Source organism: Otolemur garnettii, unplaced genomic scaffold (genome assembly GCF_000181295.1).
Source record: "Otolemur garnettii isolate 467f Iridium unplaced genomic scaffold, OtoGar3 scaffold00022, whole genome shotgun sequence".
Taxonomy (NCBI): domain Eukaryota; kingdom Metazoa; phylum Chordata; class Mammalia; order Primates; family Galagidae; genus Otolemur; species Otolemur garnettii.
The window spans coordinates 16745187-16758374 of NW_003852417.1; the positions used below are offsets into that span (position 1 = coordinate 16745187).

The 13188-nt window shown below is 37.1% G+C and overlaps 1 protein-coding gene across 3 annotated transcripts in view; it reads right to left on the reverse strand.

The window, feature by feature from the left end:
* The window catches only part of ASXL2 (additional sex combs like 2, transcriptional regulator), a 140329-nt gene that overhangs the window by 7189 nt on the left and 119952 nt on the right, over positions 1-13188 (reverse strand). For all 3 annotated transcript variants that reach the window (XM_003787447.3, XM_023511854.1, XM_023511855.1), the window contains 4 exons: positions 12162-12325; positions 7776-7872; positions 4891-4996; positions 2087-2807 (listed from right to left, as the gene is read on the reverse strand). In XM_003787447.3, coding sequence (XP_003787495.1) covers positions 2087-2807; positions 4891-4996; positions 7776-7872; positions 12162-12325 — 1088 coding nt within the window. The remainder of the gene's footprint in view (positions 1-2086; positions 2808-4890; positions 4997-7775; positions 7873-12161; positions 12326-13188) is intronic.

Genomic DNA, 13188 nt, shown 5'->3' on the forward strand with positions numbered 1-13188 from the left:
AGCCTCAAGCTGTCTCCCTGGGTAGAATACTATGGCATCACAGCTCACAGCAACCTCCAACTCCTGGGCTCAAGTGATTCTCCTACCTCCGCCTCCCAAGTAGTTGGGACTACAGGCGCCAGCCACAGCACCTGGCTATTTTTTGGTTGCAGCTGTCCTTGTTTGGTGGGTCCAGACTAGATTCAAACCCGCCAGCTCAGGTGTATGTGGCTGGCACCTTAGCCGCTCGACCTATATACCTCTTTCTTCAATACAAGTCCCTCCTAATATCTCTACTACTCACAACTATTTATTATTAAGATATAGACCTTTATACCATATATACTTTTTAAAAAAAGTGTGTTTATGTTGTGGGGGGAAGATTGGCAGAGAAAGAAAGAAAAGAAAGAAAAGAAAATTCTATCATTACTGTCTTTTACTTCTGGGCTTTATTACTAAGGTCCAGGGGAAAATACTTGCTCTTCCCTGTTCTATACACAAAGGTGAGGTGAATTCTCTCAAATCACAGAGGCTTCAAGATAGCACTATAAGAAAGGCAGTATGTGATCCACAGAAGCACCTCACTATGCCCATACTGTTATCAGCCATTCTCACCCAGTTGCTATTACATTTACTTGAACAGATTTTAAAAAATCTATATGCTCTGGGTCCTATCCCAAAATAGACAAATTAGGATCCCTAGGGAAAAAATGTATTTCTAAAAAGATACCCATGAGACTTTGATGTACTATCATGTTTGAAATCACTGATTTTCATACCATAAAATATCATGTCTAAAGTGAAATCTGCTTCATGTCCTAAAGAATACTTTGAAAGCTACTAATAATGCATCAAGATGCAGGTACTTCTAGCTATTGGTCGAGTTTAAAGAAGCAAATAATTGTTACAGATGTCATAATTTAAAGCATTTAATTAAAAAAAATTAAGCCACTGAGCTCTAAGAAAATGCATGCCATCTTTCTGAATATACTTAAATTAAGAATAAGTCACTGAAGATTTTCTATTATTTGCAATACCCATTTCTTAAAAAGTCAGCAGGGCTGAAAAATTGATTCTCTGTAATTAGAAGTTAGAGCTGTTGAGATTTTTTAACAGAGGTCACAAAGTCCATGTATTTTTATCATGAAATGTACTCAATCTCTCTTAAGAGCTAAATCTATTTTACATCCAACTCAAACAAACCTAGATAGCGTATTTACTTAGCACATGGCCTTTAGAAGCTGCCCATAGTAAGAAAGAAGAAATTATTGTCCCTTTTAATATCATCTGGAAGAGACCACTAGGGAAAAATGGGAAAAAAACAGATAAAATTAAAAAATTAAATACAACGTGTGCTCGTGTGTTTATAATTTTTATACACATATGCATGTAATGAACCAAACATTTGTACTAAATTTCAAGTTTGTTTTCTACTTAAATTTTGTTTAAAATGTTTTATTCTGTTATAAATTACCTCAAGGTTTGTCTAAGAAAGTAAGATTTTAAATAGGGGTTAAGGTAAGAGCGTTGTTAGAAGTCAAGTAAGTAGTAAATGAAATGGGTCAAGTTCTAGTTAGTGAATACTTCCAAGGACTATTTCCTGTTAGTACTAATTTTAGATCATCGAAGTTAAATTTAAAAAGTGAGAAAGTGCTTCTACATAGTTTATTTTTCTATTTTTCTCTCAATGTAAGTGAGCAGAAACCAATGTCTAGACTCTTAGAAGACAGAACAGTTAATCAACATTATTCATAAAAAGTATAATATAGTGTATATTAAGTGAATGAACTATAAATTGATATTAAGCACAGGCCGAAGTTTTAATAAATCTTTAAGATCAGAAGTAAAATGTACTTGGGTTTATCAGTAATTTTGTGTAAGACCATAGTTACAACCTTACCGAATATAAACAACTGCTTCTGCACTAAGAAATGCCACAAATCACTTGCAATTTAATAGATATGACCAAAAAACAATGTGTAGACCAGCAGTTCTCAACCTGTGGGTCACGACCCACCGGAACTGTATCAAAGAGCCACAGCATTAGAAAGGTTGAGAACCACTGGTGTAGACCATCTCTGCTTTTTAGTTTTCCCCACTCTCTCACCTTGAGAGGTGGTACTCTTCGCACCTGGGCCCTGTCCCCTCTATTGAGAAAGGGCTGTGGTGAGACCTGAAATGGCTGCTGGTACTGGCAATTCTCAATGACTCTTGGCCTCTTCTCCCAGCTCGCCGGGGCCTCTTCCTGGGTCAGAGAAGATTTCCTCTTGAGGCTTTCAGGGTTCTGATCAACAAGAGTTGCTGGAGGTTCTTTCAAAGTGGCCTCCTGTGGACCTGCTTCTGCGATGGGCTTTACTACTGATTTTTCCACCCCAGGACTCTTGGGTTTGCTTGCGAATGTAATTAAAGATTCTTGGCTTTCATTTCTGTTATAACTAGAAGCTGTGGTGAGATAATTCTCTTTCTCAGACTCCTGTTCAGCAGAGGCAACTGGCTTCTGCTCTAATAGACCTTCATCTTTTCGGCACTTGATGGGAAGAATGCTGCTAAGCTCATGGGTATTGCTGGCTGTGGGAAGTGGGGGCTCTGTGGATTTGGAGAAGTTTGGCTGCACTTTATCTCGGCTTTCGTGCTCTTCTTTACTGCCTGGTAATGGCACTTGCAATGCTGCCTCTTTACACTCTGACTGGGAGACTACTGGGACTATTTTGACAGGAGAGGCCTCTGAAGGAAGCATGGATTTTGGTTGCTCAGCTGGAGATTTCTTTACTTTGAGATCGTTGGGCGATGATGTTAATTTCTTTGAATCTTCAAGGCTTAGACCAGAACTAAAAAAGGAGAAAAACAAATATTCTATTTGAGAAATGGATCATGCTATCGAAGGCTTATGAAGTAATAGAATATGGTACATAATAGGTGTTCTTCATGCATTATCTTACTGTTGTTATTAGCAATAAAAGTTTCGGAGCCAGAGTACCTAGATTCAAATTCTAGCTCTGACAGCAACAGTCCACACGATGTTAAGCAAGTGACTAGTCTTTTGTACCTCAGTTTCTTCAACTATACACTAGTTATTTACTACACAGTGTTGTATAGATGATTAAGTTAATCCATGTCAAGTACTTACCTAGCCCATAATGGAAGCTCAATAGTGGTAGTAATTATTACTTCTGCTTATAAAGGGGCCACACTGTTTAAAGGTATGCATCCCTTACTACCTACAAGAGAACTAAAGGAAGCCCAATACCCATCCATTCTGGGACTGGGATCTGCTCTGCAGTACCTGTGGAAAGGCTGGACCAAGAAATCTAAGGGGACCTGAGGAGACAGTAGGACACTGGTTATCTATGTGTTCTCCAGAGGTTGAGAATTATAACTTAACTTTCTGTAAAACCTATTTAAATTCCACTTGGTGTAGGTCTAAAATTCTCAGTGTCTCTGAGCTATCAAGGGATGTAGGCCACTTGGGACTTCTATAGGGTGGCCTGGCTAAAAGCTAGGCTAATCTGTAAGGGTTATTCTTAATGTTTTAGAATACTGTATGACAGGCAAAAATCAATGGAGCCTCCTTTGGTGACTTCCTAGAATCAGTACTATGCCTCTGAGATAGAATGGTTGAAGGCAAAACTGGGCAGTAATTAAAAAGCCTTTTTTTTTTTTTTTTTTTGAGACAGAGCCTCAAGCTGTCCCCCTGGGCAGAGTGCCGTGGCATTACAGCTCACAGCAACCTCCAACTCCAGGGCTCAAGAGAGTCTCCTGCCTCCGCCTCCCAAGTAGCTGGGACCACAGGCGCCCGCCACAACGCCCGCCGGCTATTTTTTGGTTGCAGCTGTCGTTGTTTGGCGGATCCGGGCTGGGGATTCGAACCCGCCACCTTAGGTGTACGTGGCTGGCGCCCTAGCCGGTTGAGCTATAGGCGCCGAGCCTTAAAAAGTCTTTTTATGAAAGCTATTAATAATTACAACCAAGAACTATTGTAATGCTCTATCTGCCTAAAATGGAGGAAATAAATAATTATAGAATTATTGCTACCTATAACAATGGTCTAAATATATATTATTTAGACATTATTTCTATAGCTCAAAGCTCACATCAACAATATAGAAAAATCAGCTTATGAGATTCTTAATAGGGATCTTTCCTAAACAACTGTGAAGGTAAATGATAAACACTACTTAGAAACAAAGGAAAGAGGCCCTTAGTTCTCAAGCTGTGGTTATGTCATCTCTTTAAGGGCTGCCCCTTGGTATGCAGAAAAAAGAAGGAGACTACTAAGTACAAGCCTGGGTGTTCGATCCTATTTCAAATAAAACAACTCCATTATAATCTATTTAAATGTCCCTGCTATGGTTTCGTTTGGACTTGTTAGGGAAAAAACTGATTTAGACTAAGGATCCTTTAAAACAGGATTTGTATCTTGATCCACAGCTGTGTACATGTCCTAGGGTGCCTTTTACAGAGAAGACCCTGTTATTACGTGTTGAGTAATCTGTATTACAGGACTCCTGGGATTCCTCAGTGATCTGGATAGTTACATATCCATATAATAAGTTAACCATAAAAAACAGACAGAACTTTAGTATTCTTATATCTTATAAAGTTACTAGAAGAAAAGATAATCTATTTTTTTTAAAGGGACTCTTTAAATCAAGATTAGAAAAACAAAATTTTTTTTTAAAAAGAAACCACCCAACCCACAATAATATGTTATGGGTCTAGGATTGTGAGTAATCCAATTCTGTGTACCTGTGATTCATAAGGGGAAAAAACCTCTCTAAAGAATGGTAAAATTAAAAGAAAAAAAAAAAGGAAATTGAGAACTAGATTTCCTATTAAGGTAATAGATAAAGCAATCACGTAACAAATACACAGGAATTAGCTTCTGGTTTACAGAGCCTATCTTAACATTACCTTTGACCATAGTAGCTTTCAAAGAATTGTTCTTTCCATGGCTCCACTTTTTTCTCCTTCTCAATCTCTTGTCGAATTCTCACCTGCATCTCAGGTGTAAATTCACCTACAATGTACCCGAAAAAGGATAATCAAAAGAAAAATGCTGTTTGCAATGTTTACCTTTTTATAAATCATGAAAGACTCATGCAGGAATCAGAATACTATCATGTGTAAGTAACACACATTTCCCAAAGCTGTTCAATGTAAAAGAGGACCTAAATGCCATTATGTAAAATAAAAATACATTTGCACACCACTCCATGTAGCCACAGCCGAGACTAACAGTCTTTTCTCTGGACTTTTCCTACAGCACCTCCCTGGTGCTCCAAATAATCATATTCCACACAGATTTATTTCTAACTTTGAATTTCTATTTTCCACTGAAAAAGAAAGTGATGTGCTTTCAGTAAATAATTCTATCAGTCATTTTATTAAAGTTCTGTTTCTCCAAGACAAGTTGTATTTTAGGCCTTTTATCTAACTGCATAATGAAAAGCTATGGCCCTGCCTCAAACCATTTGAGATTCCAATAAAAAGCTAGGGAGGTTTTCTGATTTGTCAGTTTTCTATTTGTTCCAGAAATTGTACAAGTTTAGGGCCCTAGCAACAAAACACCAACACGCCAAAGACCCAGCTGCTCTGAATATGCCATTATTTGCATACACTACCAACCACCTCAATCCTTCCCACTCCATCAGCAGAGAACAGTGAATGTGCTTGGTAGGCCATCTTCAAACTTGTGGCTCAGATAGGCTGCTCCCTTTTATACTCTAATACCCAGGACATCAGGGAATAAGAGGTAGAAATGGCAGAATTTGAAGTTTAAGACCTCCTGGGGGTGAGAAGAAGGAAAGGAAAAGTGTTAGAGGACCGTGGACATCACAGTCGTGGGCAAAGGATTAGAAAAAGGGGGATCTTCAGAAACAACCCGGAACTTCTGCTGTTGAGTCTACTGTGCATCACAGAACAAAGAATGAATAGAAAGTACGGAATTCTATTCACTTATGTACAGTGTTCAAAGTTTTTGTTGCCTGCATGTTTAAAAAAAAAAAAGTAACATTGATGATCATGGTATCACTGTTGATAGCACCTGCCTACAAAAAAGTGGGGTTGGAAATAAATCCTTCATACCTACTTATACATAAAGAAAGGTACTGCTAGCTGATATTATCATGAAGTGCTTATATGATTTCAATTTTTTCAGAAAAAAAGGAGTCTCTGCCCAAGGAAATCTGTAAGAAAGAGAAAGAACCAAAGTAATCAGCAAGAGATTCCTTCTGCACAGAATTTGCTCTAGAACAATGGTTCTCAACCTTCCTAATGCCGTGAGCCTTTAATACAGTTCCTGTGGGTCATGACCCACAGGTGAGAATTGCTACTCTAAAAGAAGAGGATGCCCGTAGCACAGCGATTTCAGCACCAGCCATATACACCAAAGTTGGTGGGTTTGAATCCAGCCCAGGCCGGCTAAAACAACAATGATAACTACAAAAAGAAATAGCCTGGCATTATGGCGGGTGCCTGTAGTCCCAGCTACTTGGGAGGCTGAGGCAAGAGAATCTCTTAAGCCCAAGAGTTTGAGGTTGCTGTGTTGCCATGGCACTGTACTGAGGGTGACAAAGTGGGACTCTGTCTCAAAAAAAAAAAAAAAAAAAAAAGAAGAAGAAGAACCAGAAGAGGGAAAAAGTCAACTGCTGTGATGAACAACATATGACATATTAGCTGTTTATTTAATTATCAGGGATGTGACAGAAAGTAAGCAATAAATGGCATTCCTAATTCTCTCCTTATAAATGCATTTAAAGAATCTCCTACTTGTTTCAAGCTATTCTTTAGCGTAACTATATGTGACTTTCCCAGTGTCATTTTATTTTCATGTATATGGAAAAACAGATGTTGTATTTGAACTAAAAATAATACAGCCAGTGGTTTTACTTATGGCTGCATATAGAATTCACTTGGGAAAACTGGGGGGTGGTGGAGGGAGAAACCAAAGCACTAAAGTTTAGGCACCAACCTAGACTAATTAAAACAAAATCATTGACTGGTGCCTGGGCATCAGTATTTTTAAAATAACACAAGTATTTTTGAGCAGCTGCAGCCTAAAACTGCTAATATTGATAAATACTACATGCAGTGCTGACACCGTCAGTCAGTAACTTCTTTAGATTTCCTAATATGCTCTCAGTGAACTGTTAAATCAGCATTAGAAGTGTGGTACACACAGTAGATGAGTGATTATCACCAGTAATTCTGAGTCAGGATCCATTTTAAAAGTTCTGACTGCCAATTAACTGTATGCTTCAAATAAGTGAATTTTATAATATGTAAACTATATCTTAATGAAGTTGTTTATTTAAAGAATTTCTCACTGGTTCCTTTTACTGTCAGTGTTCTTGAGGTTGAGCAGTAATAAAGAGGTTACTTTACTGCTTGCCAAACTGTAATTCATTAAGTTATTATAAAATAACTAATTCTATACCCTGTTTATTAGGGAGCTTATTAAAATTCTAATCTAGAATTCAGTACTCTGGAATTATTGAGTCTAAATTTTTAGGTGTAGGGCCTAAAATCTGTATTTTTTTAGTTTTTCAATTGAGTTTATGTCATTAAAGAAACATTTTTGGAGTCCATCTACAATCAACCTGGTTATACAGGTTCCAGATAAAATTCTAGCAATGCGTTTCACATAGGATAGATAATTCTACCCTTTGGAAACATCCTGTCCCTTTACCTTCCAAAACTGCTCAAATACCTGATGAGGTGGAGAGGTGCCAATATCCTCACACAATGGCTTCCCTTGAATACACATCCTGGGAGATATACGAGGGAAAAACACTTACCTTCTGAGAGTCTTTCCTTCCAGCCTTGGGCTGCTGAAGTGAAGAATTCATTGTTAAGAGCAGAGCCATTTAACTTCATCAAACCATCTGGACCAACCTGAGTCAAAGAATAAGCCAAGGAAAGCTTACAAAAAAAAAAGGTATTGTATGGTACTTGGCTTTCCTTTAATTTTAGAAAAGACTGTATGTACATTTAATTTTATAGAGATGGGAGCATCTCATACCATGCTGCTTATTTTGGGACCCCTCTATTTTTAATGTATTATCACTGTGTTCTAAAACATTCTTTTCCTTTTTACTTCTCTTTTCTTCTTCTCTCCTTTCAAATCCATTCCCTAATAATTAAGAAACTGCTCACAGAACATAAATATATATTTTTTTCTTCCGAATAGCAATTTACTATTCATTTTATAGAAGTGGGACCAAGTTATATACAGTGCTCTGCATCTTAATTTACTCACAGAATACACTGGAGAAGTCTTTTCAAGTCATCTGGCATAGAACTGCAGTCCCTTTATAATGGCTGCATATTTCTGCGCTATAGGAATGTACCACAATTAATTCACCAGTTCCCTAACAATAGCCATATTCTTTGTTTCAGTGTTTTCCCCTAATTGAAAACGCTGTCAACAAAGAATCCAGAAGAGCTGAATATACTAGTGCTGGGATTTCTAAGGGAATACAATATAATAAGAACTGTCATAGCTGGCCACTTCCCTACGTTGACCACCTCCTGAAGCTGACCCAATTTTCATAGACAAGACGTGTACTACACATACATCAGTACAGTAGACCTAGTTCCTTATGTTGATCATCTTCGTATGCTGACCAGTTTGTTACAGTTCCTTGGGTTGGTCAACTTACAAAGGTTCTACTGTATTTGCAGAGCAAAGAATATTTGTATATAGACCAGCTACTGTCAGATTCCTCTCATAAAAGCTAAAACAAATGATATTGCTATAGGAATATATCTGCATATTCTTTTTTCTACCAATAAAAGTTGTTAATGTGCTATTTAATTTTTGCCAATAGATTGGGTTTAAAACAGAAATTTTCTTGACTACTGGAGTATTTGTGCATATTTTTGTATGTTTATTGAATATTTAGATTTGCTGTCTTGTGAATTGCCATTTCATGCAATTTTCTCATTTTCTAAAAAAATGGATGGGAAAACTTAATAAAATCAGAAATCTCTTCAACATTAATATCTACTTTTCTATCAGAAACCCCAGGGAGAATTTTCATGAAATGAATAGAATTATCTTAAAATTTATATGACAGGGAAAAAAAAAAAAAGGCTGGGCATGGTGGCTTACACCTGTAATCCTAGCACTCTGGGAGGCGAAGGCAGGCAAAGAGCCTGAGTTCAGAAGTTGGAGACCAGCCTGAGCAACAGTGAGACTCCGCCTCTACTAAAAATAGAAAAACTAGCCAGGTGTTGCGTTGGGCACCTGCAGTCCCAGTTAGGAGACTGAGGCAATGCCATGGGCACTCTACCCAGAGCAACAGAGAGTCTCAAAACAAAACAAAAAAAAAAAGGTGGCACCTGTGGCTCAAGGAGTAGTGCGCTGGCCCCATATACCAGAGGTGGTAGGTTCAAACCCAGCCCCGGACAAAAAAAAATAAGGAAAAACTGAGAGGGGTAAATTGACTTTGCAATTATTATACATAGCAAACAAAGTAACTACAATCAAAACTTCATTACATGGCATTAGAGTGAACAAAGAAATGAGTGGAGTACCTATAAGCATACACTATACACACAGACACACGGAACATATAACAAAGATGGTATTCCAAACAGTGAGAAAATAATGATTACATAAATGATACGAGATAGTGCTGGAACAACTGACTATCCACTGGGTAGAAAATAAAGTTAAGCCCTATATTGAAATAACATGCATTAGATGAATAAAAAACCCAAATGTAAATTTTAAGTAAAAAACAATTTTTTGAGGAAAATTGGAAACTTTTGGGGCATCCTGAGGATTGAGGAACTCTTTTTAATCTATTTTATTTTCCAAACCTATCTGGGTCAGTATTACTTCCCCGTTTGACTATATAGCAGAAATTGGTATGCTTTCTATAGAAGCTAGACTATAAATGCACATGGCCTGTGTTTCAGCTACTCAACTCTGCCAGTGTAAGCAAAAGTAGCTATGGATATACGTAAACTACCAGGAGTGGTTGTATGCCAATAAAATGTTACTTACAAAAAGAAGCATGGGCTAGAAACTGCCAGCAGGCTGTAGTTTGCTGACTGGTGATTAGCATTTTAGAGTAGGTAGAAAGGTAAGAGGCTTCCCTATAAGAGCAGTTCATCCAACATCTATTCCAACATTCAAATACTGAGCAAGGTACTACATTGCAAGTCAATCCATTCTGCTGTGCAATCCTCCAACCATTAAACTGTTATTTTTAACTCCAAATCTGCTTTCTGGCCAAACAAAGAAGTATATCTCTCCTTCAAATATATCAGGAGAGGTATTCTAAATCAAACCTCTCCTATCCTATTTTGGTCTAAATATGTTTCTAATGTTAATTGCTGTATCCACCATTCAATGAAATATAGGTTCTACCTTTTCATCCTAGTGACAATCAGAGTTCCTCACCCTTTTCTTTTCATCTGACAGTGAAGCTGTAAAATCATTGTCATATATGTAAGGGCAACATTGCTCAGATTACTGTGTGCTCCAACCGTAATATTAAGTGAAAAAGACTAGCTATTAAGAGTATCCCATAGGAATGCGCTCTATGGGAAGTTAAAGTAGATAATCTCTAAGATCTTTTAATTCTGAAATTGCATGTAGTAATCCTGCAGACTAAGAAAGCTTGATAAGGGCCATCAGTCAAAAGACAGTTCTGAAGAGCTTGCACTAGAGTTCCATAACTAGGCCCTCATCACTTAGCTCTGGTACTCTTGATGCTAGTCTAATAACCTCAAGTTTTTTTTTTTTTTTAAAAGATGAGAGCAATCCTTAATGAGGTTCTCTAAAAACCATGCTGAAACTTTGGTCTCCTAACTTGTTCTCATGAAGAACCACGTATTCCCAAAGCTGCTAGCTCTCCAAGAAGAGCAAAGGTAGGGAAAACAGTCCAGTGTTACTTCTTTATCCCAATTACTGATTTATTTAGACTATTTGGATAATGGACTGTGACCTGTTTTGACATATTCTGATTAATAGCACTATGAAATTGAGATCAATGATAGTCTAGCAGAATGATGATTTTCAGAATTGAAAGATTTAGTTTTAACTTTATAGTCAATTGATTTCTGTAGCTTACTCTCTGTATTCTTTTATTATACACTAAGGAAAAGTACTTACAACATAGTGCTTAGAAAGAATAATGAATTTTTTAAAACTTCACAAGCATAGAAACCTTAAAAAATCATGGTTCTATCTTCTTTTTATGAAGGAGGAAACAGAAGAACAGAAAGGGAAATAACTTGCAGTCACTCTTTCTTTGACCAAAGCCTAAGTAAGTCTCAGATCTAAGTAAGTCTTAGACTTATTCCTGACCAAAGCTAAATCTCTCTGATCACTGCCCTGATGCTTCCAAAACTTTAGTATTATTTCTTGCTACCCTCTCTTTTTTTTGAAGCAAGGTCTTTTTCTGTCACCCAGGGGTGTAATTATATCTAATTCCAACCTCAAACTCTTAATTCGAGTGATCTCTTATCTCAGCCTCCCAAGTGGTAGGAATTATAGGCTTGAGACACTACACCCAGCTAATTTTTCTATTTTTTTCATAGAGATAGGGTTTCACTCTTGCTCAGACTGGTATCAAACTCCTGGCCTCAAGCAATCCTCTTACTTTGGCTTCCCAAAGTGCTAGGATTACAAGGGTGATCCACTGTGCCTGAACTACTTTTTTATTTTTAAGTAAAACTTAAATTAGGTTTTAAATTCTTTACTAAGAAAATAATGTTTCTTTTAGAAAAAATTAACAGAGGATAACAATAATAAACATTCTTAATTCCACAACTGTTACTCCATGTTGTATGTCCTTTCATATGTATCCTGTGTTTCTGGCTTATTACTGACATTTCCCACTCCGGTGATACACTGGCCAGCATCCTGCTGACACTAGATAAGACAATTCTTCCTCCTGAACTGTATTCTACGAATGCCTACATCCTAATGGGCTAGTAATTAAATTTATCACATAATCTTGACATCCTGGTAAGAGAGTATTTTTTTTTCAAGTCTTACAAAGCCTGTCTATTAAAAAACACTTACATTATATTCTTATTTCTTGCTTAGTACCATTAATACCACTTCTTTACAGATATACACAAAAAGCTACTTTAAAAATCTTAAGGAGTTCTAAAGCAAGCCCCAGAAGGGTCAGAAAATTGCTTAAGCTTAAGATGAGGCGCACCTGTCGATCCACCTCTGGGAGTAGTAAAAGTAGTCGTTGTTGGCAATCTCCAGGAAGGACTGAAAAGGTGTGTTTGTTAATCAGCGCTCGAAGATTTGTATTAACCAGAATGGAGTCTGGTGTCTCAACGTCAATGTCAGCACATTTAGTCCTTTTCATTTGCCCTACAAAAATATGGAAAAGAATCATTAGGGCCTCCCTTACAGTCCTGTTTCTACCTTAATTATAGCTTTCTGTGCAGTACAAAAAAACACAGAAGTTTAGATGGCACACTGTGAAGAAGGTAACACTTAAGGATCTTAGAAATTTCTCCCAAGACTAACAAAACAAGTTTCATTTATTCATAAAGGAAAGAAGAATACAATTAATCTTCTCTGCAGAAACAGAACAAGGTCTGTAAAAATGGACCATCTGCCATACTAAAATTGCACTGTATGTTTAAGAGTAGTTTATTTCCCAAAAGAAACTGAGGAAGGTTCTGATAAATGACACATACAGAGAATGTTTAAGAATTAAAAACTAAAATCTGCTAATCATACTGATGCCCCTTTTATCCTTCCATTAAGACCTGCTTTCACTAATTTGCATTAGTTAAAAATGTTACAATTGAATGGCTTAATACACTTTTAGGAAATCTGAGCCACAACCAGAAGTTTATCATCTTTCCAAAAACTGACAGATGCAAGCAAACAAAGGGTTAAAATATCAATGAAAATATGAAAATAAATGAATATAGCCACATGACTAACATGTAAAAAATATTTGTAAGACATGACAATTACCATTCTTCATATGAAAAGTACATTTATAAATCAATGAGACAAATACCACCAAGAGAAATATGAGCAAAGGAAATTAAGGGGTAACTAATTCTTAGGCCACTAACCATAAGCAGGTGCTAAGATAGTACTTTTAAAATGCTAATTCAGGCTCAGCACCTGTAGCTCAGTGTCAGGGCGTCGGCCACATACACCGAGACTGGCGGGTTTGCATCTGGCAGGGGCTTGCTAAACAAAAATGACAACTG